Here is a 24,079-nt window from a genome sequence, read left to right as displayed (position 1 = left end):
CGGGGCTGCTCTATAACAGTACTGAAAAAAAAAAAAACGTGTGGTTCGTTTCAAAAGTTCATTCTTACTCGGTGTAGTGGTAAGTTTAGGAATTGGATTTACAGGATTTAGTCCCACTTGGGGATGAGGTAGCAAATCGTGTACCTCAATCCACCTCACTGAAGGTCTTCCCCAGCCAACCCGCGTCTGGGCGGCAGAGGCCGGCGCGCTGTGATGGCGTCACTTTTCCGGTCTGCAGTCTTGGTTTCCCTGACAACCGGCTGCAGCTCGGCGCTGAGGCAAGGGAGATGCTGGCTCGGCGGCGGCGAGATCCGCTCCAGACCGTAAAGCGTCGCAGTCAGGAATTAAAGCAACAGGTAGGGTCTAGCTTCCAGCTACAGACCTGGGCCCTGCGAGGCGGCCTAGGCTTTGGCGGCGGGCAAGATCTGGGACGTACCCCAACTCTGGAAGCCTACTCCTAACCCACTTACCTTCCTGAGTCGTAGCCCCCACCCCCATCCTGCCTCAGCATGCCAGCACCTTATCCGGATTCTAAGCCCTCATTACCAGCCCAAGCCCTGGTCACAGACTTTGCTGCCCACCTCCCCCACCCTAACGGCTCAATCTCCGAATTCTAACAAGCCCCTAACGCACCTCATCTCCAAATGTGAACTTTAACTATTACCATTTCTAATCAACTCTGCGCCCAACATCTCTCTCCTTTACTCTACATGCCCCTTTTCCTTGGAGCCTTCTTTCAATGGAGGTTGTCTGTCATTGCTCATGTGAACTCAGGGGAAGTAAGTGTCAAGAAATAGTTTGAATATGTAAGAAAAATGTTAAAATCTGGCTTGTGAGCAAAGGACATGCACTCAAGAAGAAATACAAATAAGTCATAGATGTGAGCAAAGTAAACCTCAGATTATCGATTAATTGCAAAGAAAATAAGATATCACGGGCATTAAAAAAAAATCCACAATACTCAGATAATACTGGAGAGGGTGTGATAAACAGACACTTAACACTTAACTGTACTGCTCCAGGGTGCAAGGTACAGCATTTCTGGAGAACAGTTTGACACGTTGTAGCAAATATTCATTCTCCTAGTCTGAGTAATTACATTTTCAGGAATTTGCCATACATAATAATGAAAAAAATTGGGATAGAGGTTGGAATATGAAACTGTTTATTAAAGTATTATTTACAATAGAAAAGGCATACAACTTATGTGATCGATAATAGGGGAATGATATATAACTGGGATATAATACTATGGTTAAAATTTTGTTAAAGAGATTTTAATGTTTTAGGGAAAATACATGTTATAAAATGTCAAATTAGAAAAAATATAAAATTGAATATACAGTAAATCAATAAAAATTTTAACATGCCATATACATAGAAAAAAATAGAAATTATGCCAGGATGGTAAGTGTGGTAGAATACTGGTTATTTTTATGTTTCTCAATACTTTTTGATATTTTTATAATTTTGAGCACTAAATATATATTACTTTTTAAAGAAGTAATAGTTAATGAGTTGTTAATCTATTTTCTGAAGTTCTTTTTTCAATTTGCTAAACTGTATACATTAATATGGTCTTGTATCTAGTTCTACATTTCCGTTATGTAAGCAGAGATGAAACAAAGAAAAATATTACAAGGATTATTCCTCCTCTAGAAGAATTGGTTCAGGAGTCTTTTGATGCCTACAACATCTAGACTGGGCCCTTTGATAATGTGAGCTAATTCTTCCCTCTCCATACTAAAGCAAACAGATTTCCTCTTAGGTGTCCATGGGACAGGTAATCAGGAGCCATCTGTGTCGTGGCTGTGATGATTGATTCTGTCATCAAGTATGTGAATTTTGTAAATACTACCCAGACCAACGCAAAAAAGCAAAACTAGAGAAGAAACTAGTGAACTTTTACTTCTCTTTTTTCATTCTTTATCGCATCATCTGTAGCAAAGAACCCAAAAGAAGGATGGCAAAGTTACCTTAGTGTTTGGGAAAATGCTAAGTCAAGATATAAGATATATGATAGGTAAACTTGTGGTCTACAGTGAACCCCACTGAGCAATAAGGAGTAATAAAATAATGATTCACACAATATGGAAGTATCTAAAAACATGCTACATGAAAGAATTACATGGAGTACATACCTTCTGGGAGCTTCCCTGGGTCATGGTAGTTCTCTTTGTTGCTAGGGATTTGGGTAACACAGATGTATGCGGTTGCCAAAACTCAGCAAATGTATATGTAAGATTTGTGCATTTCACTGTATGTAAATTTTACATGAAATAGTGCATTCTACTTAGTGATGTACCTTAGTACATTATTTAAGGGAAAATATATTGATGAGTCGGTAGATCAAATAAGTATGGTAAAACGTTAATGATGGAATGTAGGTAATGGGTATATGGGTGTTCGTTAAAATTCTTTCAATTTCATTGTGTTTAAAGATATTAATAAAAATATTGGTAAGAGGAATTGAAAGTTTATTTCCTAAGTATACGTGGTATTTAAAAATATATTTTTAACTGTCTCCATTTGTTGTAGGTTGATAGTTTAATTTCTGAGAGTCAGTTGAAAGGAGCTCTAGAAGCCAGTAAGAGGCAAGATATCTATCAAAGGTAAAGCGCACTAAATTTACACTTTCCAGGAATTATACTCAAATTTCAATGAATAGTAATTTACAACACAGAAATTGTTTCAGGCATTGTTTCTTTATTTTCTTAGTAAAATTTCCTAGAGACAAAATAATATTGAGGTAACAATGAATAACTTTCCAAAGTGTATTTTAAAGTATTTCTTACAATTATCTATATCTACTAGGTCTGAATAAAAGAATAAAATTAAATAGAGAATAGCAAGCATTAAAAAGAAACAATTTACAATTATTTTGTATCTATATGCACCAAGCAGTGTGGTCCATGCTCTAGAAATTTTCTCTTATTTAAGTTTCAAACTTGGGCATCCCCTCGTGGCATGGCACAGCGGATTGAGCACAGCACTGTGAAGCTGTCCACAGCCTCTGTTGTGCAGGTTCGATTCCCAGCCAGCCAGGGAGAGACCCACATGGCACAGCAGATGTCTCCTGCCTCCCCGTTTCTCCCCTCAGTAGTGTCTTTGGTCTGTCTGCCTGTTCTGCTCCCCGTTCTGTCGCTGGTGAATTCTCTCACCCTCCCACGCCTCTGGCCTCCACCCCCATGCTTGTGTAAATAAATAAATCTTTAAAAAAAAATTTCAAACAATGCTATGAGATACTAATTAATATAAATGGGGCATGTACTGTATTCAAAAGGGGAGTATACTGTGGTGAGGAAAAACCAGCTCTAGAATCCTAAACTTGGCCTTCACATTGTTACTCTACTGTTGACTAGCTATGGTCACTTTTTAGAACCTCATTCAGTTGAAGGGAGTGTTGTTATGAGGCTCAAATAAGATGATGCTTGTAAACTGCTTAGCGGTATGCGTGATGCACAATGAACTATAGCTGTTGTTATCATTATTAGTTATGTCTTCTTGATTAAATCCTAAGTTTGTGGAATTTTGGGGCTGGAGAAGTCATTGCTCTTCCTTATTTCAGAGACAGGGAACTAAAACCCCAAGTCACTTGAACTTTCTGAGCATTGATTATCTTAGCTATGTTCTTCGACCTGACCTTGGCTATAAGGATCATCTGAGCCAATAGATGGAAAACATTTACATGTGAATATTTAGCATTATTCATACCATAGCTATTTGCCTTTCCTGCTTAAAACTTATATATGATTTTACAATATCAGTTTCTTGTTCTGACAATAAAAAATTAATCTTTTTTTCTTTCTTTTTAAAAATTTAGATGTATCCAGTTAAAGCAGGCAATTAATGAAAATAAAAATACTCTTGAAAAATTAAAAAAAGTAAGTGTTACAGTTAATCACATTACCAAACAATCTGTTTGTATAATTTGTCCATGAAGTAGGAATTAATTAGAGCAGGTAAGTTCCTGCATTTGCACTAGTGATGCTGTCTCGCTCAAGTCAGTGCTGACTTGCCATATGTGCTTACTAAGAATGTGCTTTGGAGCAGAAAAACCAGGTGTAGTGCCAGCATACCTGGGGCAGGTTCTCTATCAATTTGGGCAGACAGGCAAGGAAGAGTCCTAGATCCCTCGGTGACTTTTTCAGGCTTTAATGTCCTTTTTATGCCAAATGTTGTGGGGCCAGCCTGTAGACTGGCAAAGCAGGGAGGCCAGGGGGCCAGGAAGCTGACAGCCATCCCAGCCCCTGGTGAATCTTTACTCTTTCTCTTTGGGCTCTCTCTGGCTTTCTCTCATGGTCTCTTCCTCTAGTAACCATTGCTCACCCTCTCATAGCTGTTCTGTCTCTGAATGATGCCACCCTTATGTCCTCAGCCTCCAGGCTCAGATGTGCGCACTTATGCATGCCCACACCATATTCCGGGTGTCCACAATCAGCACACATGACCCAAGCCCATGCTCCCAAGATCCTCCTGCATTGAAGGCCACAGGTGATAGCCACCGAGGCTAGTGGAATAAAAGCCTGATCATCACTTGCCCTACACCAGGCTCTAAATCTAACAAAAGTTCACCTTTGATGAACTCACCCAGCCCTGGGAACTCAGAAAATCCAGGAAGAAGCTATTTTTATTTTTCTATATTGTACATTTATGTTTTATGGTTTAGAATGGTTTTTATTTTAATTACAATTTGGGGCGAAAACACATAATCTAACCCTGAGTGTAAGTGATCAAGGAGCTTCTTATATCACATGGCAGCTCTAATATTGGTGACTCTGCAGCAATAAGAGGAACTATAATTTATTCTTGGCAGTCCCTTCAGAATTTTTTTAAAATATGAGTCTGAGCTTCAAGTAGGTGCCCAGGACCAGAGACCCACAGACCATTTAAAGTCCAAAGCATCTAAAAGCATCTCCCTGCCTGGATTTGGATCCTTCTTACTATATCTAAGACCTAAGTCATCCCTCAGAGCATCTCCCCCGAATTCCTCCAGTGGCACAAAATCCTTTAATTTAAAAGAAAGACTGACTCTGCATTTGAAAACCTAATATTCCTGCTTCACAGATCAGGAAATCAAGTCTTCTAAAGCTGATGCAGCTTTTCCAGTGTCTCACAGCCAATTGAGTGACACAACTTGGAATTGGTGTCTATCATTTTGACTGTAAAGCCAATCTTCTGACTGGAACTTGTCCCTCACTCACTACAGAGGGTCTATAATTCCTAGTGAGAAAACAAAACAAAACAAAAAAGCATGTAGTATAATTTTATTTTTTGATTTGGTTTATATGCCAACATAATAATCTACCTTTGTTTTAAATATTATTTCTCTAAAGTAAGCATAGTCTTGTGGTGATATTTACTTTGTCTTCTAACTCTTATTGGAATTTTTCTCTTTAAAAATAAGTATACTAGGAAAAAGAAATTTTTCAGTGAAATAGACTTATTTTCTCTCATAGTCTGATGAACCTGCACCTGTTGGGAACTATGATCAGAAGAAACAAGAGGAGCACAATCTTTTGGATAAGCTTACCCACCAACTGCAGGAACTTGCTGTGTCCATAAGTAGAGAAAACACAACAGAGTATGCTGCTTTTCTTCCTTTCTTCCTTTTCAGATACTGTGTCTCCAACAGCTTTGATGTTTGACTCAAAATAAGGACGTATAAAAGAATAGAAGAGAGCAAATGAAAGTATCTAGTCAGTCAACAATTATTTTTTGTGTTAGATCCCCATGAGAGTGTAAAGAAGTGGAGGTGATAGTAATTTATAATCTAGTTGGGGAAACCAAACAGAGCTCTGTCAAGCCAAGTAATCAAATGTTAGAAAATAAGAATAATGCCTTTAATGCCAGTGGTGTTTATATAAAAAGAAAATTTTTTGGATTGTCTCCTGCATATTTCCTCCTCTCATAAATATTCTTTAAAAACTGGAGACAGTTTTTCTGTTAGAGTGGGTGTAAGTAATGGTGCTTGCACAAAGTAGAAGGAAAACTTAAAACAGTTTGTGGGAAGCAAAACAGTTTGTGGGAAGCAAAAAGAGGAAAGGTTCATTATTTAGATTCTTCAAATGCTGTTCCCAAACTTTTATATTGTATTCTGGGGAAATTGATAAAGATTATAGATGCAAGTTCCACTGATTTCCAGTAAAAGTGACCGAGAATGACCAAGTAGTTGGTATTATACTTAACCTTCTTGCCATAAATGACTATAAAACCTGACAAAATATACAAAATAGCTATTCAAAGTTATTGAATATCAGCCAAGCAGGGCTGATACTCTTAATACGGGGAGACACATGAAGTGAGGATAATCAATAGACTGTGGTGCAGACATATGGAGCTTAGCAGGAAACAGCAGTCTCACTGGGCTTGAGGAGGCAGAGAGTGAATTCTGGAGTTGCCAAGACCATTGGAACTTTTGAGGAGAGAGAGTGTAACTCTCTTCAGAAATCTGAATGGGTTCCTGAGTTACACAGAGCAGGATTCTAGAAGTCCTGGTAGAAACCACATGCTGGGACACTGAGAGCGATTGGCATTTGTACCCAGATACCGTAAGCAAATGTTTGGCGAGTGCCTCAGTTTTTTAGTGGAGATAACGGAAGGCCTATGCCCTGGGAGTGAGAAAAATAGCCTAATATTAAGAACTGTGACCTTGGAATAAAAACAGAACTGAGGTAGACTTCCAATAAAGTCTAAAACCAGATCTTAATAGGAACAAGATCATTTAGCTGTGTAACAGAATGAAATTCAGCATCCTATAAAAGAAGGTGACAAAATCCACATTCTCTAATTTATCATCCACAATGCCTAGTAATAAAAATCACAAGAAATGGAAAAAAAGCAAGAAGAATTGATGATTAATAATCAAACAACTACTCTCTGAACCAGTCTGTTCCCCACGTGGTAACCTAGTCATCAATCAGATCACATCCTTACCCTGCTTACATTCTGTTGTGTTCTTTGCATGTTTTTTCCTTTTGGTACATCAATTTGAAAGGTTTTATTGATCTGTCATTTGGGTTCATTTCTCCTGTTCTTTAGAGACTATCTTAAAGATAAAGCTCACATTGGCTGCATTCTGCTCCCTTTTTAGTCTTATCTCTTGTTCATTTCTTCCGAGCCTTGTCCTACCATTCATGAGCTACTTGAAGTTCCCTGATTTCAAGCCTCCTTTCTCCTCTACCTCCTCCTTCTTTCTACTCCCTTTTTACCTGATTAATTGTAACCCATCCCTCAAGACCTAATTCTAGGCCTTTTCCATCCTTACCCAGCAATAGACAATAATGTAGGTTTCCCTCCTATGTGTTTTCTTTAGTATATTGTGTAGACCTCTACTGTTGTACCATTGAACTATATTGTAATTATCCATTATCCTTTTGTGAGCTCCTTGAGGACAGAGAATTAAGTCTAGCTTGCCTTGGTGTCCACTGTATCTGACATGGAACATCAGATCATCCTCATCATGACTGATGTTTATTACAAGCTTACTGTAGGCACTTATTCTCCTAAACACTGTGCAAGTTTGTAATTCATCTAGTCCTCATGACAACCTTAGAAGACAGGTTCTGTGATTACATCCACTTTACCAGTAAGAAATGAGAGCTTAAATGAAGCTTAACTGAAGTCTTGACAAAGAGGGTATAAAACCAGAATTTAAACTCCATGCTTAGATTCTAGCAACTGTGTAATAATACTCAAGCAGCATTGGATTGAATGAATCCAAAATTTAAAGGCAAGTCCCTTGGCCTCTAGCCCAGCACATGCTCTGTTGTGTCATACATTCCTCAGGCCACGTAGTCTTGGTTAGATGATAGAAACATTTAGTTGTACTTTCCCCTTATTCCCTTCATAAGTCAGTGCTTCTATATATCGAAGGTATTCCTTACTTGATCTGTTCTTATACATTATTTCAAGTTACACTCATCATAGACTTACTCTTTTGTAGAGTTGGAGTAGTTACTAAAAGAGAGGAAGATGATGAGTCTACTGATGAAGAAGAAGGAGAAGATGATGAAGATGATGATGAAGAAGAAGAAGAAAGTGAAGGGGAGGAAGAAGAAACAGAAGAGGAAGAGGAACAGGAAAATGAATCTCAACAACAGGCAACAAGTAAAGAATACATTGCTATTGGAGATTTTACTGCTCAACAAGTTGGGGACCTTGCATTTAAGGTAGGTAAAAACAAGACTGGAAATTAATCCAAGAAAAATTTGCATACCTAACAGAATAAGAAAACTCTACATGTATTACATATTCCTGGTATTAAGTTTTAATTTTTTTTTAAAGATTTATTTATTTATTTATACAGGCACTGGGTACAGTCAGAAGCGCGGGAGGGTGAGAGAATCCACCAGAGCCAGAGCGGGGAGCAGAACAGGCAGAAGGAACGAAGTACACTACTGAGGGGAGCAGCAGGCGCGGCAGGAGAGGTCTGCGCGCCATGCAGGACCCTCCTCCAGTGGCCGGGGAGCAGCCGGGGATCGAACCGGCCCTGCAGAGGCTGCGGGCAGCTTCGCAACCCAGCGCTCAATCGCTGCACCACCGGGGAGGCCCTTAAATGTATATTAAATAACCAAAAGGAATGATTCGTTTAGAGCTGCATGTATTTATTTATTTATTTATTTATTTATTTATTTTAAAGATTATGCATACAAGAACTGGGGAACAGGCCAGAGGTATGAGGGGTGAGAGGATTCACCAGAGACAGAGTGGGGACCAGAACAGGCAGATTGACTGAAATGCACTGCTGAGGGGAGCAGCAGGCAAGTCAGGAGAGGTCTGCTGTGCCATGTGGGCAACTTTCTGGTCGGGGATCGAACTCGTGCTGCAGTGGCTGCGGATCGCTTCATAGATTGCATCTCAACCCCTTGAGCCACCAGGGAGACCCCATTTATAGCTGCATTTATAGTCACACAGCTTCTGGGGTGAGGAAACTTTTGATTAGTATAAATAATGGGTTAAGAAAAGATCTTTTTTTTCAGGATCTGCTTTAAAATATTATTAATGAATAATACTCATGATAATTGAGTTTTATTTATTTATTTTTTACTTCATTTGCCTTAAGAAAGGGGAGATTCTCTATATAATTGAAAAAAAACCTGATGGTTGGTGGATAGCTGAGAACGCCCAAGGAGACAAAGGTCTTGTTCCCAGAACCTACTTGGAGGTGAGTCTTTGTTGTTTATTCTTCCTTTCTCTCCTTCAAAACTTTTTTTTTTTCATTTTCTATAAAACTTTAAGCTGTGTCCTTTGTTCAGTTGACTAGTGAATGACTTGAGATATACAGATGCTTTAATTTTAGAGGCACAAGGCCTGGGGGCAATATTGGGAAATGTCCTAAGGCATGTGAGTCTTACTACATTGTCTGATGAAGGTGCTTGTGGATTAATGCTGACCATCAAAATCAAGTCATCTATTGTTGTAAAACATTATCACCATGAACTTTGTGTTAACTTCCACAAATACATGATCCCTTACTAAAATACAAACATATTATATATGCATGTTTGTAGCTTATTTTTTTATCTTGTAAAATATGGCATTGTCACTAGGTGTTTTTCTGGATAATACTAGTCAATAAAAATATAACACTGGGCCTCCCCGGTGGCGCAGCGGTTGAGCGCTGGGTTGCAGGGCTGCCCGCGGCCTCTGCAGTGCCGGTTCGATCCCCGGCTGCTCCCCGGCCACCAGAGGAGGGTCCCACATGGCGCGCAGACCTCTCCTGCCGCCCGCTGCTCCCCTCAGCAGTGTACTTCGGTCCTTCTGCCTGCTCTGCTCCCCGCTCTGGATCTGGTGAATTCTCTCACCCTCCCGCGCTTCTGACTGTACCCAGTGCTTGTATAAATAAATAAATAAATAAATAAACAAACAAACAAACAAATAAATAAATCTTTAAAAAAAAAAAATATAACACTAACTACAAATGTAATTTAAAATTGCCCATAACCGTACTCAGATTTTTTTTTCTGACACTAAGTGTGTGATTTTTTTTCTCTGACACCAAAATACATGTTTTTCTACACTACTTCTCTCATACAAAGTGGTGTCCTGCAGCCCAGTTCAGTTCTGATGCTAACGCTAGGAGTTAGCCAGACCCCACAAGTTAAGGACTCCGTTCCACAAGACTACCCCACCTCATATGCCACTAACATGTCCTAAGAGCCACCTGCATCACAGTGACCAGCTATAAATTTGGAGGTTCCCATAGTTTTTTTGTTTCTTTTTTCTTTCTTTGTATAGAAGAGCTGGGGTGTAGGCCAGAGGTGCAGGGGATGAGAGGATTCACCAGAGATGGAGTGGGAAATAGAACAGGTGGATCTACTGAAATAGATTGCTAAGAGGAGCATCAGGCGAGACAGGAGAGGTCTGCTGCACCATATGTGGGTTAGCTCCCTGGCCGGGGATTGAACTCAGGCTGTAGCAGTGATAGTGCTGAGACTTAACCCCTAGGCTAACAGGGAGACTCGATTCCCACAGTTTCAATAATTTGCTAAGAGGACTCATGGAACTCAGGACTATTCCTTCCTGTGTTTACCAGTTTTATAAAGGTTACAACTCAGGAACAGCCAAATGGAAGGGATGCATAGGGCAAGATATTGGGAGGTGGAGGGAGTGGACCCTGTTCTTCCTTCCCTCTCCAGAGCCACTGTCCCAGCACTTCAAAGTCACCATCAACCTGGAAGCTTCCTGAACCTAGGGGTTTTTATAGAGGTTTTATTACATAGGGCACACTAGTCATTGGTGATTGAATTCTATCTCCAACTCCTCTTCCAGCTTTGAAGGTAGGGAGGGAGTGGGGGACTACTGGAAATTCCAGCCCTTTAATCACAGTGTGGGTTCCTCTGGCAACCAGCCCCCATCCTGAAGGTATCTAGGTACCCACCATCACTACCTGGCCAGTCACCTCAAGTGTACAAACTCAGGTGTGTCTAAAAATACTCATTACGAATAGCAAAAACACTCCTATCAATAAGAAATTCCGGGAGTTTTAGGAACTCTGTACCGGAAATAAGAATAAAGGTCAAGTATATATTCATTATACCACACCCTCTGCAAAAAAGTAGAGAGACAGGTGACATTATTTTTAATAATGTATTTTATATTATTCAATATATCAGAAATATTATTTCAACATATAATCAGCATTTTAAAAATTTTTCTTTTTTCATACTAAGTCTTCAAATTGTAGTGCGTATTTCACACTTTACAGCACATCTCAATTTGGACTAGTCAAGTGTCAGTAGCCACATGTGGCTACTGCAATATTGCATTGGTAGCTCTAGGTCATCTTTTCCAATCTCATATAGATGGACATTTAGGTTGTTTCCAACCTATAATAACTGTAAATAATGTTGCAAAGAACATTCCATTATGTTATAAAAGATCCACTGAGTTACAAAAGATCTCCCAAACAGTGGCTTAAATAAGGTATAAGTTTATTTCTCTCATGCGTGAGAGATGTGTAGAGGTAAGCAATCAAAGGAGTTCAGGCCCCAGCTAATATTTAATTCTGTACTTAGGTGTGAGGCAGCTATTCCTAGGGTTATCTCTTTAGTTTAAGTTAGTTGCTAGATATGTTAATGGTTTTAAGTCACAAAAGAGGGATGGGGAACAAGAGGTCAAAAGGCATGAACTGCTATCTTAAAAAAAGTTTTCTGGAAGTTATACAAAAAGCATCTACTTATCTCCTTGACCAGATGCTAAGATCTTGGCTGCACCTAGCCGCTTCCACAGACTTGGTTGATTTTTGCACTGGGTAAAGACATTTTATATTTTAATAATTTTTCAGCCCTATGATAAAGATGACCAAGAATCAAGTGAGAAAGGCAGTGAAGAAGATGCAGAAATTGGGGGTGAAACTGCAGAAGGAGCAGAAGAAGTTAAACAAAGGTAAAAAGGTATAGGGGATATCAAAGTAGGCTTAGGAAACTTTTTGTTTACTTATTTCTAATTTTACTATTATTAACACTTCAAGCATTTCTTGAAATGGAAACAACTTGTAGTTTTTGAGGACACTGCTTTTCATATTACTATTTACTATCATCACTGTTTTAATTTTATGATTATTTTTGATGCATGATATTATTCTATCTTGGTTTCATCTAGAAACCACTATGTTTGCAGAACTTACAATTATATACTTTGTTTTTCGATTACTGAAGTTCCTTTAGTTGAGTGAAAAGGCACAACCTGGCCATGTACTCACCTTGCTAATTTGTCTTCTCAGAACTGATTCTCATTGGAGTGCTGTTCGAAAAGCTATCTCAGAGGTTGGTATCTCTTGTCTTGTTAATACTGTCTCCAGTGTTATCTCATAGTTCTAATAGAGCTCAGATTAAAAGCAGGATGGAGACTTTAGAAAATAGTACTGGATCTTAAACAGGGCAAAGGGCATGGAATATACAGAGCATAAGACATTATTTCTGGTTCTGTAGGTCTATGTACTAACATCTCCCGTTAGGTCTCTTCTGTAAAAGGAGTATATTGAGGCCTTGGAAATACCTGTCGCTGATTTTGCCTGAACTTGCTATCATTTGGATATAACCTGATTTAAATTTTAGTTACTATTTGAAAAATACTGAAAAGCTCAAAAAAGTGAGAAACATAATCTTATCGGTCAAGAAATTATACAACAAAAATGAAAATGCACCCCCTTACTCCCCAAAGTAATCCCCATTAAAAGTTTAGTAAGTATCCCTCCTGGCCTTTTAACCTATTTATCATTTATATAGCATTCGTGTATGTGTGTGTGTGTGTGTGTATGTGTACACATATACAAAAAAGGCCGTTAATTCTTCAGTGCATATCAGTTTATAATATTAACTCATCTGTTACTTGGTAGAATGTTGCAGAGTAGGACAAGAGTAGGGACATTTTGATGAGGGATGTGCAGGAAGCAGCTGGTCTGGGGCACAGAGCTCTGCCTATTGGGACCTGCTCAGGTCTGTGGGAGAAGCCACAACTCAGCAATGGCATCCTTTCAGGAATTTGGGGTTGTTGCCATATTCTTCCACTAAACTCTTCCACTAAACAGGAATGGAAACAAGCTTATTGATTTTATTTTTACTGTCGTCAGCAGATAAACACTATTGATGTGTTAACTACGATGGGAGCTATTCCTGCAGGGTTCAGGCCTTCCACACTCTTCCAGCTTCTAGAGGAAGGTAAAAGATGTCAATCAACCACCACAAACTTTTAGTTGAACAGTAAAGGTTTAAGTATAATTTTTCTGTCATAGCCAAACAAGCTACGTCCCTTTGTCTTTCCTGTGACTGTGGAGGAAAGCACCCTTATCCTATCGCAGGCCAGTCTGTTTACCTGTTCTCTGGCTTCAGCCCCTTTCCTTTATTTCAAAATTATGGCTCTTAATTATCACACCTGTTTTGTGTCTTCAGCCTGCCTCCCCTCTGATTCATTCCTTCATCAATAGTACTAGCATGCCCAGCACCTCTCACTTTCAAGAACCAGCTCCTCCAACCCTTCCCACCCTATCCCATTGCAGCAGAAGCCTTCCTGACTGCTTTTCTTCACAACAAGACTTTTCTAACAGGTTATATCCAGTTGGCATTTCTTTGTGTTCATTCTTGGATTTCATTATCCTTGGCAAATTCTAACCATAGCTCATTTTAAAGAGGAATGACATTGGAATGAGGCTCACCTGTATACCCTGAGTTGTTGAGTTATCTATGGAAGAGCTGCTTTGAGGCTGTTCTAATAGGAAGATTCTTCCCAGCCCTCCCTGAAAGCCTATCTCATTCACATTCTTTTGTCCTTCCCAGAGATACCTTCTTTGAGGAATGTAGGTTCCCCTATTCCCAATCACTTTAACACTGTTTATGGGTCTAAGTCAGTTAATATTTACTTTATTTATTCTCTTATATTTTAAAAAAAAGTTTCTCTCACTAAACTGTAAACTAACAAAGGCAGGGGCCATATCTCTCACATATGTATTTCCAACTCAGTAGTTCTTGGCACAGAGTAGGAACTCCAAAACAATTTCATGCACTGATAAATGACTTTATAGTAAGAATTCGTCATGACTAAAATATGAAAGAACCATTTAAGAATGTGTTAGGAAGTGAAATTAATGGCTATATATTTTTTCTGAAATCTCCAAAAATTATTTACCGATGTTCTGCATTTTATAAAAATATATGAATGGATTGTCTTCCTCATGGGACAAATTTATTGGCCTGAAAATCTTTAAGATGTTTCTTTTTTTTTTTTTTTAAAGATTTATTTATTTATGCATACAAGGGCTAGGGTAGAGGCCAGAAGTGTTGGAGGTGAGAGGATTGACCAGAGACAGAATGGGGAGCAGAACAGGCAGATCGATGGAAGTACACTGCCGAGGGGAGCAGCGGGCTAGACAGGAGAGGTCTGCCACACCATGTGGGTAGCTCCCTGGCTGGCCGGGGGCGGGGGGGGGAATCAAACTCGTGCTGTAGAGGCTGAGGACCACTTCATAGGTTGCGTCTTAACCCTGTGTGCCACCAGGGAGGCCCCTAAGATGTTTCTTAACGCTCCTTTAAGATCAACTTTTGTGTTAGTATATCCATATTGGAAAGCAAATTGCTAGTAAGAAGCTTGGCATTTTGGAAGTGTGTGCTCCCTCAGTTTATAGCATAACATCATGAATTTTGGTTTTGAATTTCATTCCTTTCTTTGTAAGAAAATGAAAGAAAAACTATTTCTGCAGGGAATCAGTTTCGAGCAAGTTACTTTGTACAACCAGAGCTCACACCTTCACAACTGGCCTTCAGAGACCTAATGTGGGATGCTAAAACAGGCACAGTAAGTATAGATACTATCAAGAAAATCGTAACTTTTCCAGATATTGTCATGGTTGAGAGTATTTATTCACATTCTGAATTAGACCTGAAATGTAGAGTTCAATAATCATATTAAATTGTCAGCTCATTCTGTCAAAACCTCTCTATGGGAAGTCAAGGAACAAGGTCCATAAATGCTTGGGAATTAAAACAAGGAGGAACTAGCTGGATAAATTACTATCCTCTGGTGACCTCCTACCCTTACCCACATTCTGTAGAAATGAGCTATAAGAATGCACTTGGAATACAGTGATTCAATGTTCAGGACATACATTTTACCAGTTCCTTTCATCATCACTTTTTATTTACCCAAAATTAAAAATATTTACAGTATGAATATTCATGAAAAATGTACCTAAAATTTTTATTTAAATCAGACTTTTGAAACTTTTCTTCTATGTGTATGTTTATGTATAAAACTTTTTTATTTTTTATTCTATGTATATTTTCTTAAATATTTATGAAATACTCTTTAAAAATGGATTTGTCTTAGAAGCCATAAAAGCAAACTTTTTTATAACTAATTTTGCTCTCAGATTAGGTCAAGACCAAGTCGTGTTTCATTGATTCTGACCCTGTGGAGTTGTAAAATGATCCCTTTTCCAGGAATGAGTCTTCAGGTTCTCAGTAGACATGTCCGCCTCTGTCTGTTTGATGGTAATAAGGTGAGCTTACTGAGGAGTTTATCAGTTTACATCAGGGTGGAAAAATATTTTGTTAATGTCCTGTATTAAACATGTACTGTATGTCATCTCTGTTTCTTTCTCTCAACCTCTCTCCCATTATATATTCATATATCTTTGTCTGTATCACTGTATATGTATCTCTGGTGTATGTGTGTATGTGTATGAATGTATTTGTAAAATAATACATTGTGGAGTGCAAACCACATAGCTTCTGATTACATAGGCTTAAACTCCTAACTCTTCTACTTAGTCGCTAAGTGTGTGATGCTGGTACATCACAATTAACTCTTCTGGGCCTCTGTTGCCTACGAAAAGGTACTAATGCCTATCTTCTAGTGTCACATGCAGTTCAGGTCTTAAGTACAGCTATATAACCATTACCCCAATCAAGATATGGACCCTTTCCATCACCTTACAGAGTTTTCTTGTGCCTTTCTCCATTTAATTCCTTCCTGATCCCTAAGAGAATATATTTTCTTAGATTCAAACAAAGGATTTTAATGACTCTTTAAAAAAATGGATTTTTTAGTAGTAAACAATACTTAGATGGAAATTTGCAGCTTAAAAATTGTATCATTATAATTGTGTATACTAGAACCGAAGAAAGGTTTAAAATCTGTAATCTACTAATGCAAGAAGCTTGGAATCAGGGAAGAGTTAAACCAGAAACCCTTAGAGAAAGTAATAGATAAAAGTAGAAATTAATGTAATAGAAAAAAATGAACAAAGAGAAAATCAAAAAAGGGCAAACGTTTATTGTTTGAAAATATTAGTAAAATAGAGAGATGCCTACTAAGATTGACCAAGAAATTTTAAAAAGAGAGAGAAAGAAAAGAAATGATCCAGACCTGACATGCAAATGGAGCCCTCACCGCAGATCCCACAGACGTTAAAAGGTCAGTGAGGGATATTGTAAACAACTTTTATCTTTGATAAATTTGATAAAGTAGATAAATTCCTTGAAAATCATTATTTACTGAAACTAACACAAGAGAAAAACAGAAAATTTTATTAACCTCTGTTAGAAAATTGAAACTAGTTAAAAATCTTCCAACAAAGAAAACTAGACCCAGATGGGCTTACTGGTGAACTCCTTCAAACACTTAAGGAAGAAAATACCAATGGTATATAAACTCTTACATGGAATAGATAAAGTAGACATGTTTCCCAACTCATTTTATAAGGCCGGGGAAAATATATTACAAAAATATGGTAAGACATTATAAACAAGAAAAATTAAAGACTGGTATCCTTTAGGAATAATAAAAGAAACTCCTAAATAATACATTAGCAAATTGAATATAGCAATATGTAAAAAGAATAGTATATCATGTATGACAGCTGTACACTACACTATAGTGTCAGCTGTAGACACTGCTGACTCTGGGATGTGGAAGTGGTGACAGTTCAGAGCTCTCTACAACACAAATTCAGATGGGAAAATCTCGTTTCAGGTTCTGAGCAACATTCATACAGTCAGAGCTACATGGCAACCTAAAAAGCCCAAAACATGGACCTTTTCTCCCCAGGTAAGTAATCTGTGAGTAAGCAGAATGAAAAATGAATTTCTTTTACCTATTAAGTATTATGCAATTGGTTTCTAAGATGAGGCTATCAAAGTATGTTCCTGAAATAACATATTTATGTTTAGCACAGAATATATAGAGCCAGACATGAGCTTTAGATTCTTTAATATTCTCTGAGGATTCAATAAAAATTACTTATGTTTCTGCCTCATCAAAATTATAATTCATATGAATGATCTCATTTAATGGATTTCAGGGTTCAATTCCAGAAAATGACCTTTGATTAAAAAATAAAAACAAAAAGATAAAAATTAGGAAGTGTTTTTCAAAATGAAATCTCCTACTGTGCCAGAGAGAACTGTGCTTCTTGAGATAAAACCAAGTGTGGTGCCTTGGGGTCTGGCACATTACACCCAGGTACTGTCAAGAAGGGAACAAAAAAGACTAGAATGAGGTCAGCTGGTTTCCAACCACTGAGTCAGTGGGAGGGAGGTTTCAGCTCTATTCATCCATAAATAGTTGATGCTTTGGCATCATAATACATGTCTTTTAAAGGAAACAAAAAACAGATGGATTGGACTTATCTATACCGATCCACAAATAGAAGAAATCTATTTGTGCTGCTCTAACCCTGTGCCAAGTACTGTGATAAGCTCATGGGTACATTATCTCATTTAATCCTGAGAATATCCCCATGGGATGGGTACTGCTAAGTGTCACAGGGACAGTGACAAGTGCTTTTGGAGCAGAGGAGGGTGAAATTAACTTTGCTCCTTAGGTTTTGGGAAGTTTCTGTAGAAGGAAAATCAGACATAAGGAATGGGTGGGATTGTATAGGCAAAGAGAGAGGTGTAGTTCTGGGGGAGATGGAATGGAATTAAGCAAAAGGGAAAGGAAAGGAAAATCTACAAGCTGTGCATCAGGACAGTTAAGAAAATATGTGTATGAAGTCTTTAATTTTCATTCTGTTTCCAAACAACTTTGGGTAACAAAAATTTGTTTTATATATGCAAACTATTTCTAACACCTCTGGGAACCTAGGTACAGTACTTGTTTCATATTAGCCTCTAAGCAAAGGTAAGTGAAGGTAAAGATACTTCCCTTTAACACAAAAGTTAAAATTTTAAATATCAAGTCATTGGTATAGATGAGTCCAATTCATCTGCTTTTTGTTTCCTTTAGAAGACATGTATTATGATGCAAAAGCATCAACTATTTATGGATGGATAGAACTGAAACCTCCCTCCCATTTCTAAGTTTTATTAGTAACTTTTAATTCTTCATTATTTCAGGTTACTGGGATCTTGCCCTGCTTGCTTGATGGTGATTGTTTTGTCAGGTCCAATTCTTCATCTCCAGATCTTGGAATATTATTTGAACTTGGAATCTCTTATATTCGCAATGTATGTCCATTGAAATATAAAATTTTCTACTGTATGAGTTAAAAGGGAAGTTTTTTTTAAAGATTATATATTTACAAGTAAAATAATTTAAGTTTTTATGTGTAATAGAGTTAACTTCTTCAGGAATGAGAATGACAGTGATTCTAATTTTATATGTGATATTTTTTACTACCATTGAAAACAGAAGCATATTTGTTTACATTTATAACTTAAATGAACTCTAGTGCTTTTAAAGAATAAATATCAAAAAAGGATAGGACTACAGAAAGTGATAGAAAATGCTCAGTGGTATTTTTGCACAGTGGTTTATACCAGAAAGTTGGATTAATTTATATCAGATAAACTACTGAACCAGTGGGTGTGTGTCTATGTAGTAATTGAATTAGGTTTAATAGTAATTAGGTTTCCACAACCTAATAATAGCTTGGTAGGTGTAGCATATATAAGTAGTCTTAGGGTAAATCAGAGAGACAATTATTACTACATCAATGATATTATATCACCCCTTCATTTCCTTAAGGCAAATTCATACATATGTATTGTGAGTATGTAGGACAAGAGGGCGAACAGACCCCCCAAGTAAGCCCTTTGGCAGTTGACAGTAGGGATCAAGTTCTGAGCAGAAAGACCCTTGAATTATTTAATTTGTGCATTGTCTCTCAAAGATACAGAGCTTCATAATCTCATATAATATTGATGTGGTTTGAGATCATTCCACAAAATATTTGTATCACTTAAGAAACAATAGCTACAATTATATCATCAGATTTAGGCAATATACAAGAGCAATTTCAGAAGGTAGAATTTTATTTTAAAAACCCTTACTATTTGACCTGCAATTAAAATGGGATTCTACTGTGTTTCACTTATTTTGTTTTGCAAATAAAAAGAATGATTGTAAAGAATGATGATGATGATGAATTTTTTAGTTTTAAAGTTGAATAATAATTTTGTTCCTTACTTGGTATGTGCTTATAAGTTTAACTGGCTGAAACATTAAGTTTTGTATTTCTTTTTATTTCCTAGTCAACTGGTGAAAGAGGAGAATTAAGTTGTGGCTGGGTGTTTCTTAAACTTTTTGATGACAGTGGAATTCCTATTCCAGCAAAGTAAGTTAGCTTTCTGTTCCTTCCTAATGAATAATTGTGTAAAAATTCAAAATTCATTTTTTATAAAGATTTATTTATTTATGTATACAAGAATTGGGGTAAAGGTCAGAGGTGTGGGGGAGGCTGAGAGGATTCACCAGAGTGGGGAGCAGAAGATGTACTGAAATACACTGCTGAGGGGGGACAGTGTGCGAGTCAGGAGAGGTCTGCTGCGCCATGTGGGTAGCTCCCTGGCCAGGGATCGAACTTGTGCTGCAGTGGCTGGCAATAGCTTCATAGGTTGCATCTTAACCCCTTGTGCCACCAGGGAGCCCCTAAAAACTCATTTTTAAGATTCTGGATTCCTCGGGTTTGTAGACTATATGTTCTATTAACATTTCAATACTTGTGAGGAAAGAGAGCTTCTAATATCCTGTGAGGTAGTATAGGAAAGTAGCAAGCAGTCTCATCCTGGGAGGTAGATGAGGAAGAAATTGCATGTACACAATAAGTATTTTAAAACATGTTTGCACTGATTATCTGCTGAGAATATTCTTTCAGTAATTTTTTATGGTATTAGCACATTTCACAATGCTGAAACAAACCCCAATTCTCCTAATTCCCTCTAACAAGTGGGAAAGCTAACTCTAGGGTTCCCAGGTCCTCTGTGACACTACCTTTCTTTTGCAGGTGATTGAAACTGTAGTGGCAGTCACTGTAAATAATTTTAAAATTTAAGGCCAAAAAACTGACTGGCAGAAAATATTTGCAATATATACATGCAGTGAAGATTACCATCTCTAATATAAAAATAGCTCTCAAAAATGAATAAGAAAAAAGATTATCCAAAGTTTTTAATGTATACAAAAAAGAATCAAAGTCTAAGATAAATAAGAGATTCACAGAAGAGCTATAAATGGGTAGTCGCTAAGATGCTGATTAAGATCCCATGTTTGGAATTATAAATTCAGGGCTCTATTCCCAGCTTTGTCTATGTGATCAGATTCCTTAATGTCTCCAAGCCTCAATTTCCCTCATTTTTAGATTGGGGTATTATAATTTCCACCCCAGAGATTTATTGTGAGGATTAATTAAGACCTCTGCTGTGACCTCTGCTGAGACCACAAGGGGGAGCCCGGCCTCCTTCCCTCAGGGCAGAGGTGAAAGTTCTGACTCTGCTAGTCTGCTGATGACACCCAGGGGAAGGCGGAGGAACAGTTCATTCCCTGGGTGGGTGTAGAAACCTGGGCTTCTTGTGATTTTTTTTTTTTTTGCTTTGTTTTTAATAATATTCAGGATTTCAGTTTTATTTAGTGGGAGGGAAAAGTGTGTCTACTCCATCTTTTCAAAAGTCAAGGCATAGATATTTTTTAAAATGAGGTGAGGACCTATATATTGCTACAGAAACGTTTCCACTGTCTATTATTATATGTAAAAGGAGACTTGAAAATAGTATATTATTTCTGCTTTTGTTTGTGAGAAACTGTATATGTATATATATGTTGGGGGGGTGTCTATGTAAACTGTTTTGCCTCTGAGAAACAGAATTGGGGAGGTGGTATAGAGGGGCCTTTTACTTCTGCTTTCTATATTAGCATAGTATGTAACTTTAAAGGAAAGCACGTGTTGACTTTTGGATTTACTAGTATGGACATATATAGATATATATTTGCACTTACATAGAAAAAGATAGGGCAAGTGGCTTTACTAAACTGAGGGGAAGGGATGAGGAAAATTTTATTTTGACTCATCATTTCTGTGTTTTTCAGATGTTTTATAACAATGACATTATTTTTATATTTTAAAAATATATAAATTCATAATAGCTTTATTTCAAATGATGATTCAAAATATTTAAAGTACCTTTAAAAAGGTAACACATCATTAACCTGTCATTAATACAGCCACTAACACAAGTTATTGAAGTCAAAGCATTTAAATAATATCAATCTTTCCCATTTTAATGTGGAAAAATGTATTTTCTACAGTTCTGAGTTAAGAAAGAAAGTGACTGCTTATTTACTGAAATGATATCTCTGGGAGGAACAACTTTCATTCTCATTTACCAATGAGACATAAAATGTATGTGAATATATCTGTGCTAAAGCATGTATCACTCCTTGCTCCAGTATTTCAAAGTATCCATAACATGTATCATCATGATATGTTATTCTTTTGTAGAACTTATGAGCTATTTTTGAATGGCGGCACCCCTTATGAAAAGGGGGTTGAAGTAGACCCATCAGTATCCAGAAGAGGTATAACACTTATGTGTTCCTTTCCTTCCTTTTTTAAAAAACTAAACAAAGATTCATCAGAAAAAATAGTTTCATTCAAATAAGCATAACATTCTTCAATTGAATTCACATCTTAAAAAACATTTCATTTGATACTTAAATCTTAATCATTTTAATCTGTTTATTTTCTTGGTAGCATATATGAGACTCTAATATAGGAAAGCAGGAAGCATGAGGACCCTGTATTGATTTCTTTTCATTGAGCACTGGGCTGACACTTGTGACCACCAGAGAATTGATAGGACAGGCTAATTTGCTAGGGCAAAGTATAGATATTTGAAATCGGGGTACACATGCCAAATTGCCCTCTAAAAATATGCACATCTTTTAATATGTTCACTGCTAGGCCTGTGCTAGATAATGGGAAATTGGATAGTAAGGTATATATATTCCTTGCCTCATGGGTCTCAGAACCCAACAGACTGGAAACTCCCTGTTGCTCTTCAGACATGCTCCTTGTTACATGATTTAGGACACACAGCATTGCTGTTGTCCCAGCAATACGAACCCTGCTTCTTAGAATCGGGTCTGGGAACCTGGAGTCAGATGTGTTTTTTATTTTATTTTCTTTTAAGATTTATTTATTTATGTATATAAGAACTGGGGTACAGGCCAGAGGTGTGGAGGGTGAGAAGATTCACCAGAGACAGAGTGGGAAACAGAACAGGCAGATTGATGGAAGTACACTGCTGAGGGGAGCAGCGGGCCAGTCAGGAGAGGTCTGCTGCGCCATGTGGGTTGCTCCCTGGCCAGGGATTGAACTCATGCTGCAATGGCTGCAGAGAGCTTCATAGGTTGCGTCCTAACCCCTTGCACCACCAGGTAGGCCCCAGATATGCTTTTTAAACTCCATTTTGTTCTTTAATCTTGTCAAAGCATCTGATAGGGTGGCAACTAGAGTCCTGTTGGCCACCTTTAGCGAGGTCGTAGGCAATGGACATTGCCCTTTAGCTCTATCAGCTCTTGTAGGTATGTGAGTCACTTCTGCCTTTCATATAATTCAGCACCACGTGGTGCTGAAAAATGCTTTGCTTAATAATACTTAATATCCCAAGCACTTAATTTCCACATTTCTTTAAGCCCAGGGGAGTGTTTTCCATCAGATGATGACAATGAGAAGGCAACCTCAACTTCTGATAAAACTGAGATCTTTGAACAGAAGATCAAGAAACTTATTAAGGTTGGTACCAACTTTTGCCTGTCCAGTGACCTTGGGGACATTCGCCATTTATAGACCATTCCTGCTTTCATGTTCTCCTACTTGGTCCTCTTTTGTCAGTTATTTTTTTCTTTAATTTGTCTGCCAAATAGCAGTAGGGAAATTGAATAGTAATAAGTAATAACTTCAGTTTTGCTTATTCTTCTGTCTAGTAGCAATTGTTAACTCAAATGATAGATTTGGTCAGAAACAGTATGAAACTCCTACTTAAATGGAGCTTACTGACCCATGATCCTATCTTAAGGGCTTTTATAAATATCAAGTTTGTTGAAATATAATTTACATACAATAAAATTTACGCTTTTCTTTCCCAAGGTTTTGCCTTTTCCAGAATGCCATAAATTGGAATCAAACCCTCTGAGTCTGACTTCTTTCTCTTAATATAATGCATTTTCATTTCATCCTTGCCATTGCACATGTTAGTAGTTTGTTCTTTTTTGTCCTAGATAATATTCCACTTGATGGATATACCATAATGTGTTTATCTATTCACTAGTTAATGGAGGTTTTTCTTCTAAGTTTGGGCAATTATGAATAAAACTGTTCTAAGTAGTCACATATGAGGTTTTTTTTTTTGTGTGTGTCTTATTTCCCCAGGTTTTAAATACCTGGGTATGGGATTTCTGGCAGTTATAGGAAATTGCCAGACTGTTTTCCAAAATGATTATACCATTTTGCTTTCACTAAAAAGTATGAGTTCCAATTTCTCCAGTTTCTTGACAACACTTGGAATTATAATATAAGTATTTCGTGGTATCATGGCACCATGATAAGTAATGGCATCTAGTAGTAATTTGTAATTTTTTCAGGGAGGTTTTACACTTGTAGAATTACAGATGTATCATCTCTCTCAGAGTCTCAGTAAGTGTTTACTATGATTATTTACTGTTGTTATTACTATATATGTCGATAAATGCAAATACAATGCCAGGTGGATGGTGCTATATGTCATAAAAGATGTGCCTATAACTAGTAAGACCAGGGACATTGAAATAGGCTTTGAAGGATTGGGGAGATGTGAAGATATGG

General features: G+C 37.5%; 1 protein-coding gene across 1 annotated transcript in view; it reads left to right on the top strand.

Moving 5' to 3' along the window:
* Positions 1 to 287: 287 nt before the first annotated feature.
* The window catches only part of NPHP1 (nephrocystin 1), a gene marked incomplete at both ends in the record, with an annotated part of 36,274 nt that continues 12,482 nt past the window's right edge, over positions 288 to 24,079 (top strand). Inside the window, 16 exons of the mRNA XM_084235449.1 lie at positions 288 to 356; positions 2,539 to 2,612; positions 3,824 to 3,884; positions 5,460 to 5,584; positions 7,946 to 8,171; positions 9,065 to 9,166; positions 11,789 to 11,889; positions 12,227 to 12,269; positions 13,076 to 13,163; positions 14,699 to 14,793; positions 15,368 to 15,496; positions 16,972 to 17,046; positions 18,336 to 18,446; positions 19,473 to 19,555; positions 21,716 to 21,792; positions 22,912 to 23,011. Of these exons, the coding sequence (XP_084091575.1) occupies positions 288 to 356; positions 2,539 to 2,612; positions 3,824 to 3,884; positions 5,460 to 5,584; positions 7,946 to 8,171; positions 9,065 to 9,166; positions 11,789 to 11,889; positions 12,227 to 12,269; positions 13,076 to 13,163; positions 14,699 to 14,793; positions 15,368 to 15,496; positions 16,972 to 17,046; positions 18,336 to 18,446; positions 19,473 to 19,555; positions 21,716 to 21,792; positions 22,912 to 23,011 (1,559 nt within the window). The remainder of the gene's footprint in view (positions 357 to 2,538; positions 2,613 to 3,823; positions 3,885 to 5,459; positions 5,585 to 7,945; positions 8,172 to 9,064; positions 9,167 to 11,788; positions 11,890 to 12,226; positions 12,270 to 13,075; positions 13,164 to 14,698; positions 14,794 to 15,367; positions 15,497 to 16,971; positions 17,047 to 18,335; positions 18,447 to 19,472; positions 19,556 to 21,715; positions 21,793 to 22,911; positions 23,012 to 24,079) is intronic.

This window comes from Talpa europaea (genome assembly GCF_964194135.1).
Source record: "Talpa europaea genome assembly, chromosome: 6".
NCBI classification, from domain to species: domain Eukaryota; kingdom Metazoa; phylum Chordata; class Mammalia; order Eulipotyphla; family Talpidae; genus Talpa; species Talpa europaea.
This window is presented reverse-complemented; position numbering and strand designations above follow the sequence as displayed.